We start from the raw sequence: 24,759 nt of genomic DNA on the forward strand, positions 1-24,759 counted from the left end.
ACTGGTTGTCATCAGACCGACGTCAGTTAATTTGCTACTTCACTGTAGCATGACTTGTGCCGGCAACCGCTATGTCCAGTAATCTGTAAATCAGCTGGTACCAACATTACTTTTTCAGAAACACTAGTCTGTAATAGAAGCCATTTCAGCTTGCTTTACATTTTAGTGAAGATCTGCTTAAAAAAAAATTATAGCTCAATTAATAGTACTTTTGACAAACAGGTAGGTTATAAAGAATAAGAGTTAAACAGCGTTTCTGTAATTCTGGATTCACACTAGTATACTGCTTCTGCAGAGTTATAGTTATTAAATAATTATTTTTAATAAGGCATTCTTGTCTGCCTTCTAGAAGGGCAAACTGGACTCCAACCAGACTTGGGAACTAACACGCACAAAAAGCACCACTGTTTAAAAATCTGCAAATGATGAAGAACTTGGTTTTATATAGAAAAAGGAGAAACAAAACTTCATGGAAGGCATGAAATGAAATAAAAATGGCCAGGCTGAAACATCCCGATTTTGACAACAAACAAATCCTCTAGACTATTAAGAATCCAGTCTCAGAAAATCTGCAGTGCTCCCAATGAGTAAGGAAGGTCTAGTCCTGCACAAGGAACAGCGCACACACAGCTCAGTGAACCCAGGTTGGACGCAGCAACTCCCAGCTCCCGCTGAACTGACACCTGAAGTTCTCACTCTGAAAAAAATCCTACTTTAAAAATAAAACACATGCGCTCACATTCTATTGCAGATAACCCAAGACCGCAGCTAGATGGTTACCCATCTTAAAACAAAACTCCAATAATAAAGAAAGCTGTATCACATTAAATTATTTGCAGATAAGAACAATCACTACTTGTGACTAACAGGGCATTTCACTGAACTTGTTTATACAATACACACAGGATATTTACTCTTAGCAAAAGTATGCTTAAGAGATTTAAAGTAGCAACACACTTTGGGATAATTCCCAATACATATTGCCAAACAACATCAAAAAAAATCAAGTTACAGCTGTGCAACTGAATGAGGAGATTTTTGGAGGATGGAGTTAGTACTTGGAAGAGCTTTCAGAGACCAGAAGCTACTTTGAAGTTTTCCACCACAACCGTGAAAGCCATCTTTTTATCATTGGCTGCATGATCTAAAATTTAAAAAAACAATACAGCAGATAAAACACGAGCTTGTCCGACAGCAGGGCCAGAATAAATACGAGCACAGCAGAATGCTGTAATTTTCCATGGGAACAGTGTGCACCTTCACAGTTTCAGCAGCATTACACCTGTAACTGAGCAGTTAGCAATACAGACAGAATCCGCCACCCCACCTGAGCACAACCTGAACCCTCAGAAATACCACCACGGCCATTCCTGTCTCTGCTTGAATAGCTTATATGGCTTTCTGTGACAATACACTTTTTGGAGATCTGGGCCCAAGGGCTTCACAGCTCTGGGATCTATTTACAAGAAATATTTACGTTTCCATCAAGTTTCAGCAGAGAGATACATTTCAGGACAAGGACGTTACAGCAGTTTATAGTCAGCCTGACAGTAGAAGTTTGGTGAATTTTTAGCATTTCTTCTAACGCATCCTCAAAGAGAAGAGGATCAAGAAACAGGGAAAAAATCTGGTCAGTGTGAATAACCTAAGTTTAAATTTCACATTTACAAATCTAATAATTGGGATGATTAGGCAGTGGGAATTAGACATATAACTCCTATGCTTTCTGAAGGACACGGGATCCACCCTTTATAAATTAAGCCTCTTCATCATAGACTTGGAGTAGAATTAAGATTCCCCAGAAATATACTGCTTTCAAGATAAGTTACGGTAATCATTTACTGATTAAAAAAACTTCACTGTAGCTAGTCTATCAGCTGTGCATTTCCTCTTTCTAAAAAGCCTGTATAGAACCATTTTTATTAAAATGAAAAACCTATCAGTCTTCTAATTAGGTAATTAGAAATGTAATAATTAAGACTAAAGCTAAAGCTCGAAGGATCCTCCTGTCCCCCAACTTCCCTTCCTCAATTAACTTTGCAAAGTGATAACCACTATGGCTTAAAGGAGGGAGAAAAAAAAAAGCAAGAGGATCAAAAGGCTAGTTTAATACAGCTGGAGGGAAAGAATGCATTTCAGCTCACCAGCAACCATCTGATGAAATCCTGGGCCAATTCTTTATGCAAATGACTTAATTCCAATTACCAGATTACACTGCTAAAGGCTTTATTTAAACAGGCAGTTTATCAACAGGATAAACCGTGTTCTCATTCTTGGAGAATGCTAGCGTAAATGCATTTGTTCAAATCTACCATCATGTAAGAGTTAACCCAAAATTTAATAACTGATTACGCACTATAATCTCCCACTCCGCCTCTCAAAAAATATCAAAAATAACTTGCCAGAGACATGACACACAGATGACTATTGCTTCCCAACAGTCAGGAAATAGTCTGCTAGGTGAAAGAATTCCCTCTTCTTTTTTCACAATACAGTATCTTTGAAACACATCATAGGGTAGCAAAAAACTATTGTTGTCATGTCATATCCTCCTGTGCATCTGCTGAACATACATTGCTAGTCTTGTTTTTTAGTACAAAAAGCTTGCATGAAACTACTTTCCTGATTAATGATCTACAGAAGCCATCCATGCTGAATTCCAGCTTTACACGGAGAGATTTCTTCCATCTTACCCTCAAATCGAATCGTAACAAATGCAGGAGTTAAGTTCTTGCTAAACTACAAGTCTCTTTTCTCATCATAGACCCAAGCTCAGAATCCTATTATAGTTCACTTTATGAAAATGAGAGCCATTTACATTCAACGAGCCAAACTAATTTGTTTTAAAATACCGTAACTTCTTGTTTATTCAGAGACATTTGAGTTTAGCAGCGTTACCATTCTACAATTTGATTTGTTGTTCTTCCTAAATCTTTCAAGAAATGTTTACAGTAAGTAAATTGAGACCTAACTATATCAATGAAATTGTCTTTGATAAATACAGGCTTATCTCATCAGATGCAAAGCAATCAAGCATGGAGAACCACTAAAAACGTCAGCGTGTAGCAAGTAAAGTTTCCAAGAGAGCTGTGGAGAAGGGAAGGGATGCAGGCAACAGGATTTTTCTTTATAAACCTTACATTCTCTGTGCTCTCACAAGTGTGCCCTTCTCTCTGCTATAAACTTCATTCAGATCAGTAACCTATCTGGAACTCCTATGCCTGAATTTTGTATTCCCTTAAATGTAGTTTCCTAATCTGCCTTCAGAGAACATATCCACAGAACAACAAAGCGTGTCCAGAAGTATCTTAATTCCAGCTAACTTGCTTTACCACTATTTTAGGCAAGACACAAAGCAATCAAAATGGTGTAAGAGCCACTAAGTTTTTTTTCCACAGAGGGGAAAAAAGTGCTGGCTGAAACTACAGGGAACTTAGTCTTAAATGGGACCTGTTGAGAAATAATTGCTAGTAGTGCAGGGAAAATGAATGCCCTAATGTAATGATTTAAAACAATTTGTCTAAATAATTATTTGAGAAGCACTGTATGACAGCAATACCATCTTATTGTTGGGTTTCAGCGGAGTGCGTACCCTGTCATTTACCAGAGAAGATAAAGAGAGCAAGTTTTCCTCATTTTCCATTGATTTGCTCGAAGATAAAATATGCTCCTTATGTGGTAGGGAATATATACTCTAGCTGATAAGGGAAAACCACTATCTGATACTCTAAGACCATGTCAAATTCCCCCTCAAAAAGAATTAGGCTGTAAATACCAGTAACAGCTGAAATAAAATTACGTAACTGCACGTTAAAATTATTCTGAGGTTTCTTTCACTAAAGATGCCAGTAAACTTGTCTCACAGTTTACTAGGGGTTAACACCGAAGCCACACGCAGAGCTTGAGTTCATTAATGATTTTAACACAGCAACCAATAACATAATCCTACTTACCATACCTACGGCATACAATTTTATTTTAATTGTTTTTGTATGGAGTGAATGTATTGTACCTCAAGGCATCAGAAGTGTTAGGAACCTTCATCAAAAAGAGGAAAGGTTAAGGCTCTTAATTTTCCATTACTGTTTGCGGGTATTTTATAAGCTAACAAAGTGACAAGCCAATCCAGCCAGTTTTCTACTCCTCCCCCGGCTGCTGCAGGCTTTAGAAAGACTGAAGGTCAAGCAATGTCTCAATACCGTGTCAGCATTTCACATTTTTGAAGGCAAAGTAGTAAAAGGTTGTTACATCATCCATTCAAAAGACTAACTGCAGCCATAGGTACAATGTCTATCACATGAAACAGCCATGCAAGACATGCAGCCAATTTTTTAAAACTAATCCGACAAATCAAAAGAGATTAAAAAGTCGAAGTATGCACACTTCCGGGGGGGCACTAATGCAGGCCAAGTGGTAATATTGTTAAATAATTAAGGACACCAAAGCAACGGACACTTTCCAAATTAAATTAAGTCAGAATGTTAGAGAGAATAATATTAAGGATGAAAAGTATCCTTCATCCAATTGCATACCTGATTAAGAGAGAAATAAAAGAGGTTTCTAGAAACCTCACAGAGGGACACAATTTAAAATTTGCATTTGCAGGTATTACAGAAACCCCTATTTCAGTAGTCCTTGTATCTAGTAAATACCAACATTTTCTTACAAGAAATCTCTTTGTTTGACTAAATCCTTTGTAGAAAAAAAGCACCTTAACATGGTAAAATACAATTGTAAACTACAAAAATAGGCAGGGACATTCAAGTGCAGATGCAGAATCTGCATACTGGAAGTGTAAAAGCCTTCCAAATGGTGCCTATAAACACCAAAAGCAGCACAGCCAGAAAGCAACGGCGTACAAACTGATCAAATAAACATTTTGTGCATCCTGAGTATCCAGATGTCAGTGGAAAATAACTGGCATCACACCGAACACAGAAAGTGGATCTCAAAGAAAACACAGTATCTAGCAAAGCCGTAACTTACTACGTAGGACTCTGGAAACCATAACAAAGTATTGAAATACTGCAAAACCACGGTATGTTTTAGTATTTCTGAAATTATATCTTTTCACATTTTACCCTTACATAAAACGGACTTTCACGCTTTCAGCAATTTTAGAAGCCGCAACATATACAGGACAATTTAGATAGAAAAAATTGGATTGAAGGTAAAGTGGTAGTAAACGTCACTACTTTTGAAACATATTCTTTATAAACAGATAAGAAATAAACAAGCGTCCCATGAACTTTGCTGAATTTGGCTAGGTAACCAAGTTATTATCTTTGGAAAGGTCACAGTGATTGATTGGGATTTGTTGTTAAACTCCGGCCTGAGCGGTATTACAACCTGACAGTGATAATAGGACCCCGTAAAAAGAAAGTCACCGCAAAATAAAGCCCGGGCTCACAAAGCGAAGACTCGGGCTCGTGCAGAAAGAGCACACGGTTTTGCATTTGTAACTGCGGCTCTTTGTTATGCTGCCCATAACAATATGAAGTTGCATCTGTAAGGAGTTTATTGATTTGCGGTGCCACAACAAGAGGGAACGCCGCCGAATTCCACCGCTATAAAATATTCAAGCACTATTTACACACGAGATTGATCACTGACATCTCACGCTGGCTCTGGCAGGAAGGGAAAGCGTCGAGGGAAGGGCCGAAGGCCCGGCAGCGCGGTGGGGACTCGCACCCGCCGCCAGCACCTCCCGGGCAGCAGCGCTGGGTAACTGGTACGAGGGCGCAGCACGGCCACGCGCGGGGCCCAGCACCCCTAGGCCGCCCGGCTGCGGCCCTGCCACCGCGCACCACCGGGCCCCGCACGCACAGGCACGCGTGCGGCCCCCGACCCTTCGCTGGGGCAGGGGGCACAGGCACAGCAGGCACAACCCCCCGGCACAGGCACCACAACGCGCACCCCAACACACCGCCCAGGCACACGCACCAACACCCCAACACACGCCAACATCCCAACACACACCTGGGCACACCTCCTCCAACACACACACACCCGGGCACACCTCCTCCAACACACACGCAGCTTGGCACCCACGCACACACCCGGGCACACCTCCCCCAACACGCACACACCCAGGCACACCTCCTCCACCACACACACAGGCACACCCGGGCACACCTCCTCCAACACACACAGGCACACCCGGGCACACACGCACAGATGCACACCTCCTCCACCACGCGCAGCCCCTAAACACGCACACACCCGGGCACACCTCCTCCACCACACACACACACACACGCACACCCGGGCACACCTCCTCCACCACACACACACACACACGCACACCCGGGCACACGCGCACACCTCGTGCGCGCACACACACACACAGCTGCCCAGGCACACACACACACACACACACACCCGTGCACGCACACACACACACGCGCGCGCGCGCGCTCCCCCGGGCACCCCCCCCCCCCGCCGGGTCTCCCGGGCGCCGGGCCGAGCGCGGGGCGCCGCGCTGCCGATGGGGACGCCGGGCCGGGCCGGGCCGGGCCGGGGCTCCGCGCTCCACTCACCGTTGCGCGGCGGCCCCTTGGCGGCGGCGCGCGGCTCGGCGAGCTCGGCGGGCGGCTCCAGCTCCATGGCGGCGGCGGCGGCGCCGGGCCGGGCCGGGCGCGGCGGGCTCTCAGCGGCCCCGGCGGCCGCGCTGCCCCATGGCCGCTCCGGGCGCTGCTGACAGCCAGCGCCGCCGCTGCGGGCGCCGCGCGGGGCCGCCGCGGGGCACGCCGGGAAGCGTAGTCCTCCCGCGCCCGCCCGGGCCGCACCACTGCCCGCGCCGCGGGGGGAGCCGCGGGGCACGCCGGGAAGCGTAGTCCTCCCGCGCCCGCCCGGGCCGTACCACCGCCCGCGCCGCGGGGGGGGCGCCCCGCCCTGCGCACGCCCCCGAGCGGCCGGGCGGCGTCACCGGGCGCCGCCGCCCCCGGCACCGGCACCGGCGCGGCCGGGCGCTAGGGGGCACCCGCCGCCCGCCAGGGGGCACCGCGCACCCGGGGGGGCACCGGACACCGGGGGGGGGGCACCGCGCACCCCGGGACGGGGGCACCGGACACCCAAGGGGGCACCGGGCACCCCGGGAAACGGGCACCGGCCCTGGAAGGCACCGGACACCCCGGCCCGGGGGCACCGGACAGTCCTAGGCGGCACCGGACACCTGAGGGGGCACCGGACACACGGGGGGGCACCGGGCACCCCGGGACGGGGGCACTGGACACCCAATGGGGCAGCGGGCAGTGCCGGGCGGCACCGGACACACGGGGAGACACCGGACAGTCCCGTGGGGCACCGAACACCCGAGGGGGCACCGGACACCCGGGAGGGGCACCGGGCACCGGGGGCGGCACCGGGCAGTCCCGGCCCGGGGGCACCGGACCCCCCGGGGCAGGGCACCGGGCGGCTCCGTGCCGGGCGGCCCCGCGGGAGCGGCCGCCCCCGCCCGCGCGGCGGCGCTGCTGGAGCCGGTGCCGGTGCCGGTGCCGCCGGCGGGGCGGGCGGGGCGGGCGGCTCCTCCCCCGGCGGCGCGGCCGGGCCGGGCCGGGCCGGGCGGAGCGGGGCGGGCGCGCTGGGTGCGGGCGCCGCTCTCGCCATGCGGCCGCTGCTGCTCCCGGCGCTGCTGCTCCCGGCGCTGGCCGCCGCCACGGTAAGAACCGGCACCGGCCCGTCCGTGCCGTCGCGGGGCTGCAGCGCGGCGGCCGTCGGGGCCGTCGGGGCCGTCGGGGCGCGGCGCGGGGCCGCGGGGTGTCGGCGGGGCCGGGCTGCCCCGGGGCGGCGGCACCAGCCGGGCACGGAGCGGCGGCGGCGGCGGCCCGGCGGGGCGGGGGGCGGCGGGGCGGGGGGGGCCGGGGGGCTCGCCGCCTCCCCCCGCCCCTCGGCACCTGCTGCGCTTCGACGTGTAGTTTTAATTGCGGCGGGGGGGGGGGCTCCCCTCGGGCGCCTCCCGTGCCCCGCTGCCCCGAGGGCCCCGTCGCCGCGGCCGCCGGGCACGACGGCGGCGAGGAGCAGGAGCAGGAGGAGGAGGAGGAGGAGGAGGAAGGCGCCGTGCCCCGCAGCCCCCGCCCGGCCCCGCGCCCGCCTCCCTGTCGGCCGGGGCCTCCGCGCCCAGGACACGCGGCTCCTGCCGCAGGAAGCCGCCGCGGCGCCGGGTTTGACTTGGCTCCGCTCCCCGGGCCCGGGCACGGCGGCGGCTCTCGCCCGCTCCCGGCCGCGGGGCGAGCGGTGCCCGGCAGCGCCGGAGTCCAGCCGTCCGCTCCGCGCGGCCCCGTGCCCGGGTGAGTCACGCGGGGGGTCACCGAGCCGCCCTGCTTCCGCCACCGGCGCAGCCCCCGCGCGTCCCCGTGGCACCGTGTCCCCGAGGGGCGTCCGCCGGCGGGCACCGGCCCTGCCCGGGCACCGGCCACCGGCTTCGCTCCGCAGCATCCCGTTTGCACGCCGGCTCCGGCGGCGCGGGAAGCCCGGCCACGGGGGGCGTTTCGGGGAGCCCCGGAGGGGACGGGGACGGGGACGGGGACGGGGACGGGGGCCCACGGCGGCGTGCCCCGCGCAGGCGCTCGGCGAGGGCGACCAGGTGCGCACGACCTCGGAGGGCTCCGACTGCCGCTGCAAGTGCATCCTGCGGCCGCTGAGCAAGGAGGCCTGCGGGCGCGCGCGCCACGGCAGCCCGCGCGCCGAGGACTTCTACGCCGTGGAGACGGTGAGCTCGGGGGCCGACTGCAGGTGCTCCTGCACCGCGCCCCCCTCCTCGCTCAACCCCTGCGAGAACGAGTGGAAGGTGGAGAAGATGAAGAAGCAGGCGCCCGAGCTGCTCAAGGTACCCGCGGCCCCCGGGTCCCCGCGCGCGGCGGCGGCTGCGGCGATGAGCGGCACGCGCAGCCCCGCGCTCACCCCGGCGTGGCCTCCGCAGCTGCAGTCCGTGGTGGACCTGCTGGAGGGAGCGCTCTACAGCGTGGACCTCATGAAGGTCCGCTCCTACATCAGCAAGGTGGTCGCCCAGATGGACACCCTGGAGGAGGTAAGGCCGCTGCCGCCCCGGGCCGCCCTCCGGGGAGGGGGCTGCCACGTCCCCGTCTGGGACCTTGCCCTGCTCCATGGGGACGCTCGGACCCCCGGCGACCCCCACCCCGCCCCGTCCCGTCCCGTCCCGCCGGCGGTGCGCGAGGGAGGGGGCCAGCGCGGGAAGGAGACGCCCCCCCGGCGGGTCCCGACCCCCGCGCTGCCCGCAGACCGTCAAGAGCAACCTGAGCCGGGAGAACGAGGCGGTGAAGCAGAGCGTCCTGCACCTCAGCGACCAGATGCGCCGCTACGAGAACTACTCCGACATCATGATGGGCATCAAGAAGGAGATCTCCAACCTGGGCCACCAGCTGCTGCAGAAGGACGCTGCCGCCGCCGCCGACGGCAGGGACGCGGCCCAGGACAGGGCCGGCGGCAGGGGCCCGGAGGCGGGCAGGTCCCCCAGCGCCCGCCGGAGCCCGGCGGACCGGGGGGCGGCGATGGCGGCGGCGCGGGCGCCCAAGGAGAAGCAGCCCAAGGCGGAGAAGGCCCGGAGGGAGCCGGCCAAGGGCCGGGGGGCGGCGCAGCCCACGCCGAGGCCCCGGCCCCTCGCGGCCGCCCAGCCCGTGGTCCGCGGCATCACCTACTACAAGGCCCGGCAGGAGACGGAGGGGGCGGCCGGCGGCCGCGGTGAGTCCGGGCTCCGCGGGCGGCGGGGGGGCCGCGTGGGGGGCCCCGAAAAACCCCGTGCGGCTCGTGTGCCCGCAGAGAGCCCGGCCAAGGGCGCCGCGCCGGAGCGGCCGCCGGAGAGGAGCCCCGAGCGGTCGGGCACCGCCGTGCCCGGCGCCACCGTCCCCCCCCGCGCCCCCTCCCCGGCCGCCCTCCTCGCCGCCGACGGCACCCAGGGCCCCGAAACGCCCGGCAGAGGTGGGTGAGCGCGGCGGGGGGGCCGGGGGGGCGGCGGGACCCCGCGGCGGGCGGCGCCGAGCCTTCCTCCGCCGCTCCTCCTCCTCGGCCCGCAGGGCGGGAGGCGGCGTGCGAGGGCACCCTGGCCTCGGTGGAGCCCCCCGCCGAGCAGCACAGCTACGGGCGCAACGAGGGCGCCTGGATGAAGGACCCGGCCGCCAAGGACGACCGCGTCTACGTCACCAACTACTACTACGGCAACAGCCTGGTGGAGTTCCGGAGCCTCGACAGCTTCCGGCAGGGTGAGGGCGCGCGGGGCGGCGGCGGGGCGGGGGCGGTGGGTGCGGGGGGCCCGGCGGGTCCGTGACACCGCCCGCCCCGCGCCCAGGCCGCTGGAGCAACGTCTACAAGCTGCCGTACAACTGGATCGGCACCGGGCACGTGGTCTACCGCGGCGCCTTCTACTACAACCGCGCCTTCACCAAGAACGTCATCAAGTTCGACCTGCGGGAGCGGTACGTGGCCGCCTGGGCGCTGCTCCACGACGTGGTCTACGAGGACGCGACGCCCTGGAAGTGGAGGGGCCACTCGGACGTCGACTTCGCCGTGGACGAGAGCGGGCTGTGGGTCGTCTACCCCGCGGCGGACGACTACTCGCAGCAGGAGGTGATCGTCCTCAGCCGCCTCGACCCCGCGGACCTCTCCATGCGCAGGGAGACCACGTGGAAGACGGGGCTGAAGCGCAACGCCTACGGCAACTGCTTCGTCGTCTGTGGCATCCTCTACGCCGTGGACTCCCACAGCGGGCAGGACGGGCAGATCTCCTACGCCTTCGACACCCACACGGGCACCGAGGCGGACCCGCGGCTGCCCTTCCTCAGCCGGCACGGCTTCACCACGCAGGTCGACTACAACCCCAAGGAGAAGGTGCTCTACGCCTGGGACAACGGCCACCAGATGACCTACCGGCTCCGCTTCGCGGTGTGAGCGCCGGCGGGAGCCCGGGTGCCGCCCGCGGCAGCGGGACCCGGGGCGATGCCGCCCGCTCCGCCGCCGTGCCCGCGCGGTGCCGGCCGGCGGGACCCAGCGCGCCTTCGCTTTCGCCGCTCGTTAGCTTGTTATTTAAAGGCGCTCCCGGCCGCGGCGCAGAGCCCCGCTCCCGGCCGGCAGCGCCCGGCTTGGCTCCCGGCCGTTTTAGAAGTGAACAGTATTAAAAAATAACACGTCAAACCAGGCTCTGTGCTTGTGTCCTCGCTCTGGACGCGGCGCCGGGGGAGCGGGCAGGGCAGGGCGGGCGCCGTGGCGGGGTCCGCGCGGGACGGCTGCTCCCCGGGGGGTCCCGGCTGCACCGCCGCAGCCCCCGTGCCGGGTCCCCGAGCCGCCCCGCAGCCGCCACCGCCGGGTCCTCCCTCGCCCGGCCCCGCGCCCTGCCGCTCCTCCCCGCGTTGGGAAGCGCCGTTTGGGCTGGAAAGCCGGGGTTTTTGGCAGGCGGCTCCCCCTCCCGCGGAGCCGGGCCGGCAGCGCCTGCTGGCTCGGGCCTGGGGGAAAAGGGGAACCGGGCCATCCCGAGCGGTGACATCCGGGAGCCGGCGACGCTGCCAGGGAAGTCTGCGCTCACTCTGCCCTGGCAGACGCGGCGGGCGCGGAGCCGGGTGGGCAGGGCCGCGGGGAGCAGGGACCCCCGCCACCCGCCTCCCCGGTCACCGCGCGCCGGCCCGGGGCTTGGCACCGCGCCGCCGCGACGGCAGCTCGCCCGGCCGCCGCGTCCGGCTGGAGACGCGTCCGGGATGGCGCCGGGACGCCCGGCACCGCCGGGGCATCGCCCTTCCCGTCCTGCCCGTGCTCCCAGGCTCGGCACGCCCCGCGCATCCTGCACCGTGCTCCGGCCCCGGACGGAGCGACCCGCCGCGGCCCCGGCATCCCCGGCATCCCCGGCCGCGCCGCGCTCCTGGGAAGGGGCCGCACCGGCACCCGGCGGTGCCCGGCCCGGCGCTGGGATCCTGCCGCGAGTCCCCCGCGACGAGGAAGGCAGCGGGCTGGGATTTTTCCGCAGGCTGGGTCTCCGCCAGCCTTTTATCTCAGGATCCCCAGCAAATCCCTGTCTAAACAATACGGATTTCTGGCTTTTTTTTGCAGTAAAACAAACTCGCGGCGCATCTCTAATTCCCGGCTTTGTTGTTCTTCCGCGGGGCGGCCGTCGCGCTTCGCGCTGCCCTGCTGTGCTGGAGCCGGCCGCGGCGGCGGGGTGAGGGCCGCGCTTGGCTCCCGCGCCGAAGGAAAGCAGGGGAAGGAGGGGAGGCCGCGGCCGGGCTCCCGCCGCCTCTCCACGCTCCTCGCGCCGCCGCCGGCCCCAGCACCGCGGGGACGAGCGCGGTGCCCAGCACGGTGCAGCGGCAGCGGGAGGATTCGCTCCCCAAACCACCCCGTGCCTGGGAAACACCGGCTGCAGCCTCCCGGCTCCCGCAGCGCGGCCGGTCCCGGCGGAGAAACGCGGCAAGAGGAGCACACCCCCGTCACCGACCCCGGCAAGGAGGCTTTAATTAGCTTCGAATGAGCTGGGCGTCTCTGAGCGAGGCATCCCGTGAAATATGTTCTTCGCCCTGGGAGCCGTCTGGCTTCTCCCCCAAAACCTGCACCCGGGTGCGGCGGTTCGGTCGGCGTCACGTCGCCGTCCCGCGCGGCAGCCAGGTGTGAACGTCCGCACGGTGCACGTCCCGCGCCAGCACCAGCGCCGGCCCGCGTGGGCTCCCCGTCGGCAACGCGCCGGCAGCGAGCACAAAGGGCTTCTGTTCCCCGCGGCCGTCGCGCCAGGGTCCCCGAGACCCGCCGCCCCCGCCCTCCTCCGGGGCTAACGTCACCCGGGGCCCTCTCGGCTGCTGCACGGCGCGCACTTGGGTGCAGGGAAATGCCCCGAGCGCCCGCTCCGACGCTCCCGCCCGCGGGTCCGACCGGCCCGGCCCCGGCTGCAGCTTGGGGTGTGCGGGAAGGACCCGGCCCGCTGCCTCCGGAGCTGCGCGGACTCCGCACGGACTTTCCAGGCTGCCCTGGGGTCCCATCGACACCTGCACAGGGCCGGGAGCGGCTGCTGCAGGTCCCCGCTCCTGCTCCAAGTCCCTGCTCCAGGTCCCTGCTCCAGGTCCCTGCTCCCAGCTCCCGCTCCCGCTCCCTGCCAGGCAGAGGCCGGGCTGGGCGACCCGGTGTCCGGCCACGGCGCGGGGGCCCCGCACGAGCTCCCCCTGCGCCGGGCGCTGCCGCCGTCCAGACATTCCCGCTGCCCGCGGGCGGCACCGCCGCCGACCCTGACGCGATTAAGGGATTAGAGCTGCTGGGCCGAGCGGCGGCAGCGAGCGGGGCCGGGCACAGAGGCCGGGGGGCGGTGGGCACCCGGGGCCGAAGCCCCCCGCACCATTGCAGCACACGTGGCACCCGGCCCGGCGCCGGGGGAAGAGCCCGGGCGTCCAGCGCTGATCCCTGGTCAAGCTGGGAAGGGAAATTCCCCGAGCTCGGCTCTGCCGCCGCTCTGCCAAGCCGGGCAGCGAAGCAAGAAGCCCCCCTGCCCCCTGCCCGCTCCGCTCTCCCTTCCCGGCCGGGTTTGGTTCGTCTGCGGTGATTTTTGGCTGATTGGGCGGGTGGGCAGCCGCCTCCAGGAACGGCCGGCTTTCCCATGAAATTCCAACAGCTGCTCCCGCGAAAGGCCGCTGGCGCCCAGCTGGGATCCGTAGGGATCCGCGGCGTCCCGGGGGCTCATGGTGCCGCTGCGGAGCAGGGGGCCGATCCCGCCCCGGCCGTCCTGCAGCCCCCGGGCATGGAGCGACGCCGGTGCCGGCTGTGCCGGTGCCCCCGGGGCGCCCGCGGCCCCCGGCTCCTCCAGCCCCCACCGCTCTGCGCCATCCCTCACGCGGGATTTCGACGGAGAGGGCCCGGAATGAAAAATTACTGCAGGATGCAAAACTCTTCCAGATGTCGGGACGCGCTACTGTTCCCGGGTGCTGCCGGCCCGCTCCGGCGGTGCAGCCCCACCGTGCCGGCGCTGCCCGGGCGGCGGGAGCGGGCGCGACCCCGGGGCGCTCGGCTGCGGGGCAGCTGGAGCCGGCCGCCCACGCGCTCCCCCCCGCCGGCCGCGGACACAGAGGCTTTTCTCTGCGGCTTCGCCCCGGGCTGGCACGGCGTCAGCGAGCCGCGGCACGTGACGGCCGCTGGCAGCCAGACGCGCTGATACGCAGCTCGCACGCGGGCCCGGCGGCTGCTCACGCCCCGGACGCAGAGGGGAGCCGGCGGTGACTGCAGCCGAGGGCATGGGGACGCGCCCGGCGCTGCCATGCGGCATGGGGCTGGCGGGCACGGCGTCACTCCTGAGCACCCTGCGCGTCCCGCCCATGCACGGTGTCTAGGGCATCCCGCCCCTGCGCAACATCCAGTGCATCCCACCCCTGCGCAACATCCAGTGCATCCCGCCCCTGCACAACATCCAGTGCATCCCGCTCCTGCACAGCGTCCAGTGCATCCCGCCCCTGCGCAACATCCAGTGCATCCTGCCCCTGCGCAACATCCAGTGCATCCTGCCCCTGCACAGCATCCAGTGCATCCCGCCCCTGCGCAACATCCAGTGCATCCTGCCCCTGCGCAGCGTCCAGTGCATCCCGCCCCTGCACAACATCCAGTGCATCCCGCCCCTGCACAGCGTCCAGTGCATCCCGCCCCTGCACAACATCCAGTGCATCCCACCCCTGCGCAACATCCAGTGCATCCCGCCCCTGCACAACATCCAGTGCATCCCGCCCCTGCACAGCGTCCAGTGCATCCCGCCCCTGCACAACATCCAGTGCATCCCGCCCCTGCGCAACATCCAGTGCATCCCGCCCCTGCACAACATCCAGTGCATCCCGCCCCTGCGCAACATCCAGTGCATCCCGCCCCTGCACAACATCCAGTGCATCCCGCCCCTGCACAGCGTCCAGTGCATCCCGCCCCTGCGCAACATCCAGTGCATCCCGCCCCTGCGCAACATCCAGTGCATCCCGCCCCTGCGCAACATCCAGTGCATCCTGCCCCTGCGCAGCGTCCAGTGCATCCCGCCCCTGCGCAACATCCAGTGCATCCTGCCCCTGCACAGCGTCCAGTGCATCCCGCCCGTGCCCAGCACCCTGCACATCCCGTCTGTGCACAACATCCAGCGCATCCTGCACGTCCCGCCCGCGCCCAGCACCTCGCCCCCGTGCCCAGGCCCCCGGCCCTTCCCCCGGCCCCGTGCTCGCTGCCCGGCAGCCAGACCGGCCGCCCCCGCAGCCGCCCCCGGCACTCGGCCAGCGCCTGCCGCGCTGGGGAGCCGGAGAGGAAAACATCTGGGCCTGCCGGAGCCGTTCCCAGGGCGCGCAGCCAGAGCGCTCGGCATGGTGGCATCGCCCCACCGTGCTCCGCGCGGGCAGCCAGCAGCTGCGCCGGGCCCGAGGCCCCACCCTGGAAATCATTTATTTACTGAAGGAGAGTTTTCCCCAGGAAGCCTGCTCTAACGCCGTGGAACATCTTCGGTCGCGAGGAAAAAATAAACAGCGCGAGCCCCGGGGGCCCTGACGCCCTGCAAACACGGGCGCTAAGCCGGGGCCCCCGGCGCCCTCCCCGCCCCGGCAGCGCCGCTCTGCAAAGCCACCGTGCTCCCTGCGCGGCCCCCCCGCGCCAGCTGCCCCCGCGGCCGCCACGCAGGGAGCCGCCGGCCTGGCCCAGCCGCCCGCCGCAGGCAGGGAGCCGGGGTTGCTGAACGCCCGGCGGGGCCGGGGAGGAATGCAAAACCCTCCCGGTCACCGGGGAGACCGAACGCAGCGGCGCAGGCGTCGCGCACAGCCGTGCAGGAGCCGCGCAGGAGCCGCGCACAGCGGCATGGGAGCCGTGCACAGCGGTGCGGGTGTCATGCACAGCGGCATGGGAGCCGTGCACAGCGGTGCGGGCACTGTGCACAGCAGCTCCCGTGGCCGGGGGACGAGGCCGTGCGCACCGGGACGGTGGCCGCTGCAGCGAGGGGCTGGGAGGTGACGGCTCCCGGTGCCGCCAGCGCTGCACGGCGGGGGCCGCGGGGGGCCCTGCCGGGGCGCTTTGCCCTGATGGACGTGGCACAAGGGCAAGGTGAGCAGCGCTAGGGGCTCCGGCTGGGGCACCAGGGCCGGGGAGAGGCGTCCTCGCCGTCCTCCCTGCTGCAGCAGGCACTTCTCTGCCCGTGCCCCCGGCGGGAGGGAGCTCGCCCACCGCCTCACCTCCGTGCCCGTCCGGGAGCGCCGGTGGCATCGCTCCTGGCGACTTAAAGGGCATCGACTGCCGCTACAGTGCTGCGGTCACTCCGCCGCCGTCCCGGCTCCCCGGCCCGCGGGTCGGACGGGCCGCGCACTCCCCCTTCCGACGCTGAAGCACCGCGCGAGTCCCCGTCCCTAGGGCAGCTGCACGCTGTGCTGCACCGCCCGCGCGCGGGGGATGCGGCTGCAGGGGACGCGGCTGCAGGGGACGCGGGTCCTCGCTGCGGTGCCGTCCCCCGGCCCGGCCGGCTCTGCAGGGGACTTCCAGGGACTTGGAGGTATTTAAAACCTGGCTGCACAGGGCCCTGGGCAAACGGGTTTAACTTCAAAGCCGGCCTGGCTTTGAGGAGGCGGTTGCACCACAGACCCCCAGCGGCGCTTTCTGACTTAAATAACTCTGTAACGGCACCTCGCAGAACTGCAAAAACATACGTACGCCAGCACATCGCGCTCAGCCGCCACTTCGGGGTGGTCAGTTATCAGCTGTGAGCTGTTGTTCACCTTGTTTCTGCAGCTAGGTCACACACTGAGTCTTCTCCGGGCATCGTGATGCTATCCGGACCTGCGATTTCTCCTTGGCTGCTCATTGCCTGCTAATTCAGCTTCAGTTTCTTCCTTTTTTCCCTTTCCTCCCCCCTCCTCGCTGAGGGATGCATGGCATGCGAGTGAGTGATTTGTAACACAATCGCATCTTTCAGAGTGACGATTCTCCAGGCAGCTGTGCTGCCCTCCCGGCTGGGTGGCACGCGACAACCCCTTGGGTCGAAGCGTGCTCTGCTGTCGCTCCTGTCACTGCCTTCAGCTTCTTCCCGTCTTCATGCTCCCTCTTTTCTTGACTGGCATCTGGCTCCTGGGATCGTACAGTCAGAGTCTGGAATTTACCGTCCGACGTTCAGGACAGAATTTTGGAAGGCCGCCAGGGCAGCAGTGCTGGGTTTCCTTCTCGAGGGGCACGAGTGCCGGGTGAAACGCATGTCCTTCTCCAGGAACGGGCTACTGCTGGCCACTGCGGGAGACGCAGAAGTGGCGACGTAAAGTGCTTTCAAACACTGCCGGTCTTCAGGGTAACATGAACATTAGCCTAAAGGAACAACAGTTCCCATGTGCAGCCCTGCATCTTACGTAATGCTCCAGCGGCCTGGACACGTGGTGCTCGCGTCCAGAACTGCGCCAGGCCGGGTCTCCGTATTGCAGAGTACTCTGTTAACGTTCACACCGAGCTCCTAGCAAAGCTCTCACACGGGCAGCATTAGCATCACCGTGAGGTGCCAAGACAATTCTGTAACGCTGTCCCTCGTAACAGCTGAGGATACAGGAAATTCTTTACCACACACATGAATAGACCTCTCTGGTTAAAATTTTTTCAGGCTTAAAATCCTTCAAACCTATACTGAGTTCAGCAAATAGAATTAAGATCTCTTCCCCTAAACAGAATCTATCAGATCTTCCTTAGGCGCTCCTGATAGGTAGAGAATTTCTCATGTGAGAATGTATTAGCTACACTAACAAAAACCATGGCTGCTACATCACTAATGCTTGAACAGCGCTGTATTACCCTTCATCACATCAGAACCAAAAACAGGCCTTGGCAATTGCAACTCAACCTCTGAGCTCTAGAGAACACTCGTGGCAGGCAGAGAATCAAGTCATGTAACTAGTTCTCTGCTTTGCAGGTGAAAGTGTGGAACTGTGAAACGGGCAAGTGCCTACAAACTTTAGAGGTAACAACCTTTTAGTTCAACCAGCTTTTCTCTAGTCCAGTTTTCATGTTTCGTTTGACCTCCATCAGTCTTCACAGGCATACTGAAAGAGCTTTGGTCCGATACTGTCATGTCCCTACATTTCCCTAACACTTCAAACAAAACTAAGATTCCTCTCTTCCCAGCCTGCAGCGTGTCATGCTGCAGGCTAACAACAGCCCGACTGGACTATTCTCCTCCAAAAGAAGTACCTGTATACCACTAGAAACGAGTTATCTTTATACTCATAGCCCTGAAGATGCATGCAGCATCGGGCGACAGAGCTTCACAGCAGGCACCATCGCAGCTCGCGCAGCTCGGTGCCTGCGAGCACCCTCCCTTGCTGCCGGCCCCTGGTGCAGCAGGGCACTGACAGCACAAACACAGCCCGGATCGGAAACACATCTCTGCTGAGAGGTGATGTCGGACCAAGCCTCACTTTCAGGAGGGCCTCTTACTTTCAGGAGCTGCTTGCCAAAATTAAGTCAGCTGCAGGTGGGAACAGGCCTGGAGGAAGCTGCCAGAACTCAGCTTTCCGATCAAAATGAGAGAGGGAATGGTGAGCAATCGCAGGGATGGAAGCAGCATGCTGAAGACAGCTGCGGATTACAAAGCACATGGCTTGCAGATGCTAGTCCTCCTAGCGAGATGGCGGCGGCTCATTCCTAGTCACCAGTGTTCCAGGCTCCAGGTGATCCTTAAACAGCTTTACTAGCTGCCATAACTACTTCTGGGCTGTAGGGCTGAACACTGACCCAATTTCATCGCCATCTTTGTAAGGAATGGAATACGCAGCCTTGAAAGACCCTTACTAATGTAATACTATCACAAAATTAGGGATGCCTCTCTACCAGGTGTTGCTAGAATAGGTAGACAAAGTGAACTGAGAACACAGTGGTGAATTGCAGAGAGAAATCTGCAATGACCTTGAACGTTGCTAAAAATGATTGCTTGTATCTACAGAGTTTTCAAAAAAGATCTCATCTGCTGAACGGAATCTGATTAGTAACATTGCTTTACACGTGATAAAACGTACTACAGGATCAGAGAGCAACGATGCCAGGAAGAAAGAATATTTCTTTGCAGTTAACCATGAAGACAGCAGCTCTTGAGATCTGGCAATCCATTGATTATGTGGTGCTGTCAAGTTACACAGCATCACAAAAATTATGATCTCTAGAGCTGGGAAAGCAGACCAAAGCACTTCTTGTATGTGGAACTAAAAGGTCCATTTAAATAAGATGCCCATGTAAGTGGTAACAGCACTTTTCCTCACAGAAGATTAAACACTTACTAGGCCGTACTGCAAAGACGACAAACAAGTCTGCAGATTACAGAAATTAACAGATTTCAGATAAAATGCTGCAATTCTTAGGTCATAGTTTATGGGACTAGAAATCTACACGTACCTGCTCTACTCCAAATACAGATTAGATTTGCTATAGCAAACACTGCCAATAATCAGCTTTATGCACATAAGGTGTTAATAATTTCATTCCACAGTGTCCTGCGAGGAAAGCCCTCTGTTTACAGCTTCAAACACACTGCTCTTCTCCACAGCAATATTCCAGATTCATCCTAGACATGGACCAAACCCCCACGTTTGCAACTGAGGCTGCAGCAAGGCCTCCAGCCACCACTTGGAGCAGCTCCAGGAAGCAGGGACCAGACTGGCCACCAGTCATCTGCGAAATGCCTGCCGCATGCCAGGTGGTTCAGCCAGGCAAGTCATTACACCTATGGCATCTATCCTAGCAGCTGATGCACTGGGATTCCTTGGTGCTCTAAGCAGTTGGGCAAAGATCCAAAGTAAGCGCTGACAGAAGTCTTCAGTTTCAGTGAAGGCCACCAGGACACCTCAGCAGATTAATTCACCTACACAGCGCTTAAACAGTGGCACTAGAGAAAAGCTTTAAACATTACTTAAACTTTAAACTTGAGCTACTGGCATGACAAATACCAATCTACTGTACATATCTCCCTGTAAAGTTTTGGTTTTAAATAAATCTCAAATTAAATACTTCTGCCTTACATGTTAACAAGCTTCAGCAATGAGTACTCATTTGCCTGTTCTTTATAGAGAAAAAATCTTAAGGTGCTAGCTACATATTTTCACCAGCAATAAAGAAATTAAAATAAACCTTCTGTGAATCCTGATTTTTCTCTGTGAAACTGATGACACCTCACTACTATTAAAGAGAACACCAGCAACAGCTTCCAAACAAAATTCTATTTAATGAGACATACTCAGCCAATATAATTATGTACTTATTATTATGAACTGCAGTACACTGCAGTTTTATGCCTTGATGGCATATTTCCGGACAGGGTACAGGCGTTCTTTTCGCTGCTGTTTTTTGGTCTTCAGGTTTTCTTCGTGCTTATTTAGTCTGCGTCGCATGGCACGAGTCTTCTTGGGCCGCAGATCAAGAGGCTTGTACTTTCTGCCCTATTTGCAAAAATACACAAGAGTTAAGTTTGAGAGACTGCAATGTCGGGATCGGGTGCATTTGCTCAGAGGGAGCTGAGCTGCCTATAAGCATATCAGCAGCAGCACTGTGAGCCATTTTCCGCCGCCCAGAACCATCATTACAGTGTTACAGTCTGAAGGCTTTCAGAATTTCTCTGCCTGAGAAAACATGCATTGGTACTAACTGATACTAACTTCAGTACCAGGCAGAACTTCACGAGTCTCTTTTGAAATACTCTTTTTCTCCCATTCTAAATAATCCAAACCCATAATAAAAGATATTCTGTAAATTACAGAAACACCTTGAGAGAAAGCGTTTCTCTGTCATCTGCCAGATAATGACAATATTCTTCCAACATAGCAAACAGTAGCTGCAGTCCAGTTCTGGGAACCATACCTTCTGCAAAGTGTACTAGACCACTCAATAGCAATGCCCTACACAGGACCCTCTTGGCAAAAGCAAATTCACGCTCTGTTTACAGAATTTAGGGCAGTACTAGACTAAATCTTACAATAAACAATATTTTAAAAGGAACCTCAATTTGATAGCTTAAAAACCTAACATAAATAATCATTTTGTCTTAAGCTTTAAGCTTCTCAAATGAGAATTTACAGAATTGATGTCTCCCTACAACTGGACTAAATGTTTGGAAGGTATAAGGAAAAAAAAATAGACTGCTACACAAGATGTTTGGACTTACTTTGTTGCATAACTTCCTCAGGTTCTCCTTCTGGTTCTGATTGATAACAGTTAAGACTCTGGCAATGGATTTACGGACCACACGTCTGCAGGTGGAAAAAGAGTATGTCTCAGAACACACTGGGGGGGCAAGCAGCCGAGATTTTAAACCAGCAAGCACGTCGCAGCACACAGAAGATGCAGGTAGGCCACAGCCAAGTAACTCGCGTTGTATGAGTACCAAACTGCAGCGGAATAGCAACAACTTTTGGCAGCTCCTAGCTTAGCATCTCCAAGCAAGGAGCCAGGCAAACCCATTTCGAGGCTTACCCCTGTTTGTAGCTACCCTTTTTCTAACAGCACAAACGCAGAGGTTTCCCAGGCTGCAAAAGCACCTCCCGAGCACCAGACGCGGACGCGAGCGCTGCCGCAGCAGCCCGGGCCGAAGAGGCCGCCCGGCAGCCGCGGCCCGGGGAAGCCCCGCAGCCCCCCGCCCGCCCCACTCACATCTTGGAGAGCTTGGAGGCGGCGCCGCCGGTCACCTTGGCCACGCGCAGCTGCGACAGTTCCACCTTGAGGTCGTCCAGCTGCTTCAGCAGCTCCTCCTTCTTCTTGCCCCGCAGGTCTCGGGCCTTGATCTTGGCCTGCGGGCGGCGGACAGGCCCTCAGCCCCGGCCTCCCCGCATCGCCGCCCTCCCCCTCCTCCCCCGCATCGCGCACGGCGCCGGCAGGCTCGCAGCCGGCGGCGGGGCGGCCCGGGCCCGCGCGGATGGCGCCGGATTGCCCCGGCAGGGGAGTAAGCAAGGGAAAAGCTCACCATGATGGCAGCACCGGCGCGGCTCCGGGCGGAAAGGACGGAAGCCGCGCGGGGACACGACGCGGAGGGCGCTGCCGGCCGGGATCTACCAATCCGCGCCTAGGGCGGGGGGGGAGGAGCCTGTTGCGCGGCTCGGCCCCCTCCCCCCCGCGCGGGAGGCGCGGTGGTACCGCCCGGCGGGCTGACAGGAGGCGCGAGGCGGCGGCGCCGCTTCTTCCCCTCGCCCGGGGCTGCGGCATCGCGGCCCCTCAGGCCGGGGCTGCGCGGCGGTTCCGCCGTGACGGAGGTGCGGCGGCTTCATCCCGCAGCGGGCGGGGACGGGCGGAGCGGGGGGGCCGGGGCCGGGGCCGCGGCCGCGGGGGGCTCCGGGGGGCTCCCGGGCAGCGCCGCGCCGTGCTGCGCCGCGCCTGCCCGCGCGGTGGCGCCGCCGCTCGCCGCTGCGCGCCGTCTCCAGGCAGCCCCGCCGTCGCGACCTGCCCGCGCGCGGGAGGGCGGGGCTCCGGATCGACGGCCGCCGCCGCCAATGGGCGGGCGGCGCCGCCGGCGGCCGGGGCGCTCGGCCAATGGGAGGCGGCGGGGGCGGGGCGAGGCCGGCCGAGACTAGCGCGAGGCGGCAGCGGCGCTCCCGCAGCCGGAGCCCTCGCCTCGGCGGCGGTCGCGGCGTGGCGCGGGGGCGGCGCGGATGGTGAGAGGAGCCGCCCGGCAGCGCCTGCCCCGCACCGGCCCGGCCTCCAGGTGCGGGCGGCGGGGGGCGGCGCGGGGGGGCGGCGCGGCTGGCGGGGCGGGCGGCGGGGGCAGGCCCGGCGCGCCCCTCACCGCTGTCTCGTCCCCGCAGAGCTCCAGGCCCGGCCGAGAAGCCCTGCCGCAAGCGGAGGCCCAGGTAAGGCGGCGCGGCGCGGGCGGCAGGTGCGGCGCCGCCGCTACCCGGGGCGGGCCCGGCCCGGCCCGGCCCCCCGCGCCCTGCGGTGGGCGGCTCGCACGGGTCCGCGGCGGCGGCCGGGGCCCTGCTCCGGCGCCGCCGCAGTTGGCGGGGGGCGGCGGCGCGGCGGGGGGCGTCTGGGCGCCGACTCGGAAAATCGCGGCGAGGGTGACAAAAGCCGCCTCGTCTTTACACCTCCCCCGTCCCCCCCCCCCCAAAAAAAAAAAAAAGACCCCGGAGGCTCGTGGGGTTCTGCTGCACGTTTGACAGGTGCCTCCGTTTCCCCCTCGGTGACCGGAGCCGCGGGTGTGAAATGCCGCCGGGTTTTGCGGGAGCTGTCAGTGCAGTGCTGGGTTTGCAGATGGCAAGTTCGGCAGGATCGGTGTGGATTTGTTTTGATTTTCCGCGTTTATTTCAGCAGCGAGCTGTGCGCCAGATTCTTGACTTCTGCTGAGAGATGCTGTGTACAGTAGCTGATATGAAATATCCCTGGGGATAAAAGCTGTACAGGTTTTACGGGTTTTTTTCCCCCAAATTTCTTGTCTGTTTTTATTTACAAAAGATCGTGATGACCAGATCTTGATGCCCTGAATAAAATATTTAGGATCAAAACAGCCAGTTTCTAGGCTTTGGCTCTAATTTCCCACTGCACAGAATAGGAAGTATTTCCATCAAAGTCCTTGTGGCACTTGTGTAATTTAAGAACCAGGCCCTAAGCTTCTGTGTTTAGGCTGTGTCGCGGCTAAGCGCTTCTAGTCCTCCAACCCCAAAATGGAGCCCGTAATGTATAGAACTGCTAGATTTTGCCAGAGCCGTCCAAATGCAATCCGTGATTCCAAGCGCCTTGTCTAAGCTAATGCGAAGCAGCTTGCGTGGGCAACTCGATGGTTAACATGTTAGTGTGAGTGAGTATCCCAGCATGCCCATGCTCTCCCACCATTGCTGCTAGCAATAAAACTGCAGTGTTGGTGGCAGCCTTCAGGAATCGTAGATCATCCTAGTATAGCTCTTGCTGTAGGAGTTTACAGATGCAGTTACTGTCCAATACGTTTTATGACCTTGTGTGAACCCTGTTGCATAACGGTTGTAACTTTCGTTGCTCAGAGTGTTGAAGGGGTGATTAAGAAGCATGTCAACTGACTGTGGATCGTGCTCATAGAAAAAAGAGCCTTCCTTTTGATACCAGATAGGTCAGTCTCATCTAAGATGTTTTGATAAACCGAATCATGCTTTATATTAACTAAAAGAAACAGTGAGTCACTTAATAAAAAGCAAGGAGCGTAATTCTCCAATCATTCTGGACTGCCAAAATAATACAGATAGCATACACAAATGTGATAGCCAGGTATTTTGCTGCAGAGAATGTAAAACACCATTCATAGAAGCTGTGTGGAGGGAAGAAGTATTTTGCTATGCTATAGAGAAGACGATGATCATTGATTATCAATAGAATTGTGTAGCTTACAGTTTTATTTTGAAATATATATATTACATCCCTTACAAGCATTAAAAGATTTCTTCACAAAGGTGACTAGTTGGGCTGTGCTCTAAGTGTAAGAATGATGAAGGTAACAGTACCATGCTGTGTGTTCACTGTGCTCACATGAGAAATCGGATCTACGCGTGATAAAACGCTAAAAGTGTGTAGCAATAGGATGAAGATATGGCTTGACTGTATTGTTATTCATTTCTGTATTGCTGTTTTTATTTGGTGGAAGGAAGTAATAAAAAAGAGAGTAATGATTCAAAAGGTTGAGAAGCTTATAACCTGAATCAGTTCTGTAGACGTTCTGAAAAGAGCATTGGAAAAAAATGTATTTTCCGTAATGTTTCCTTTCAGGCGTAGACTTACTAAGGTGGGAGGAAGGGGAACTGTAACTCTCCTTCCTCCGCTGCTAGCACCGCTCTTTGTCACATGATGTGACTGCACAGTCCTCCC

General features: G+C 59.1%; 4 protein-coding genes across 18 annotated transcripts in view; 2 read left to right on the forward strand and 2 right to left on the reverse strand.

The window, feature by feature from the left end:
* NR6A1 (nuclear receptor subfamily 6 group A member 1) overlaps positions 1-6,752 on the reverse strand; it is a 106,077-nt gene extending 99,325 nt beyond the window's left edge. Inside the window, exon 1 of one of the 4 annotated variants that reach the window (XM_064523969.1) lies at positions 6,540-6,752. In XM_064523969.1, the coding sequence (XP_064380039.1) occupies positions 6,540-6,606 (67 nt within the window). In that variant the 5' untranslated portion in view covers positions 6,607-6,752. The remainder of the gene's footprint in view (positions 1-6,539) is intronic. The other 3 variants (XM_064523968.1, XM_064523970.1, XM_064523971.1) reach the window with 3 other exon arrangements.
* A 779-nt stretch (positions 6,753-7,531) lies between these two features.
* Positions 7,532-11,036, forward strand: OLFML2A (olfactomedin like 2A). Of its 3 annotated transcripts, XM_064523974.1 has the most exons (7): positions 7,532-7,660; positions 8,564-8,827; positions 8,921-9,028; positions 9,240-9,699; positions 9,778-9,936; positions 10,032-10,217; positions 10,304-11,036. In XM_064523974.1, the coding sequence occupies exons 1-7, from the start codon at positions 7,607-7,609 to the stop codon at positions 10,900-10,902; spliced, it is 1,830 nt and encodes a 609-aa protein (XP_064380044.1). In that variant the 5' UTR covers positions 7,532-7,606; the 3' UTR covers positions 10,903-11,036. The 3 variants fall into 3 exon arrangements, with proteins under 3 accessions (XP_064380044.1, XP_064380043.1, XP_064380045.1); XM_064523973.1 differs by having other exon boundaries at positions 9,240-9,936; XM_064523975.1 differs by lacking the exon at positions 9,778-9,936.
* Positions 11,037-20,150: 9,114 nt separating this feature from the next.
* On the reverse strand, positions 20,151-22,039 carry RPL35 (ribosomal protein L35). The gene is made up of 4 exons (XM_026100897.2): positions 21,902-22,039; positions 21,592-21,728; positions 21,107-21,191; positions 20,151-20,384 (listed from the first exon to the last, which is right to left on the reverse strand). The coding sequence occupies exons 1-4, from the start codon at positions 21,902-21,904 to the stop codon at positions 20,235-20,237; spliced, it is 375 nt and encodes a 124-aa protein (XP_025956682.1). The 5' UTR covers positions 21,905-22,039; the 3' UTR covers positions 20,151-20,234.
* Positions 22,040-22,052: 13 nt separating this feature from the next.
* Positions 22,053-24,759, forward strand: part of SCAI (suppressor of cancer cell invasion) — a 51,256-nt gene continuing 48,549 nt past the window's right edge. For 8 of the 10 annotated variants that reach the window (XR_010392411.1, XM_064523976.1, XM_064523977.1 and 5 more), the window contains exons 1-2: positions 22,480-22,636; positions 22,737-22,781. Coding sequence is in view for 7 of the 10 variants with exons in the window: in XM_064523976.1 (XP_064380046.1) it covers positions 22,584-22,636; positions 22,737-22,781 (98 nt within the window). In the remaining 3 variants the exon portion in view is untranslated. Of the gene's footprint in view, positions 22,188-22,479; positions 22,637-22,736; positions 22,782-24,759 lie in introns of those variants that run through there. The other 2 variants (XM_064523983.1, XM_064523984.1) reach the window with 2 other exon arrangements.

This window comes from Dromaius novaehollandiae, chromosome 20 (assembly GCF_036370855.1).
Source record: "Dromaius novaehollandiae isolate bDroNov1 chromosome 20, bDroNov1.hap1, whole genome shotgun sequence".
Taxonomy (NCBI): domain Eukaryota; kingdom Metazoa; phylum Chordata; class Aves; order Casuariiformes; family Dromaiidae; genus Dromaius; species Dromaius novaehollandiae.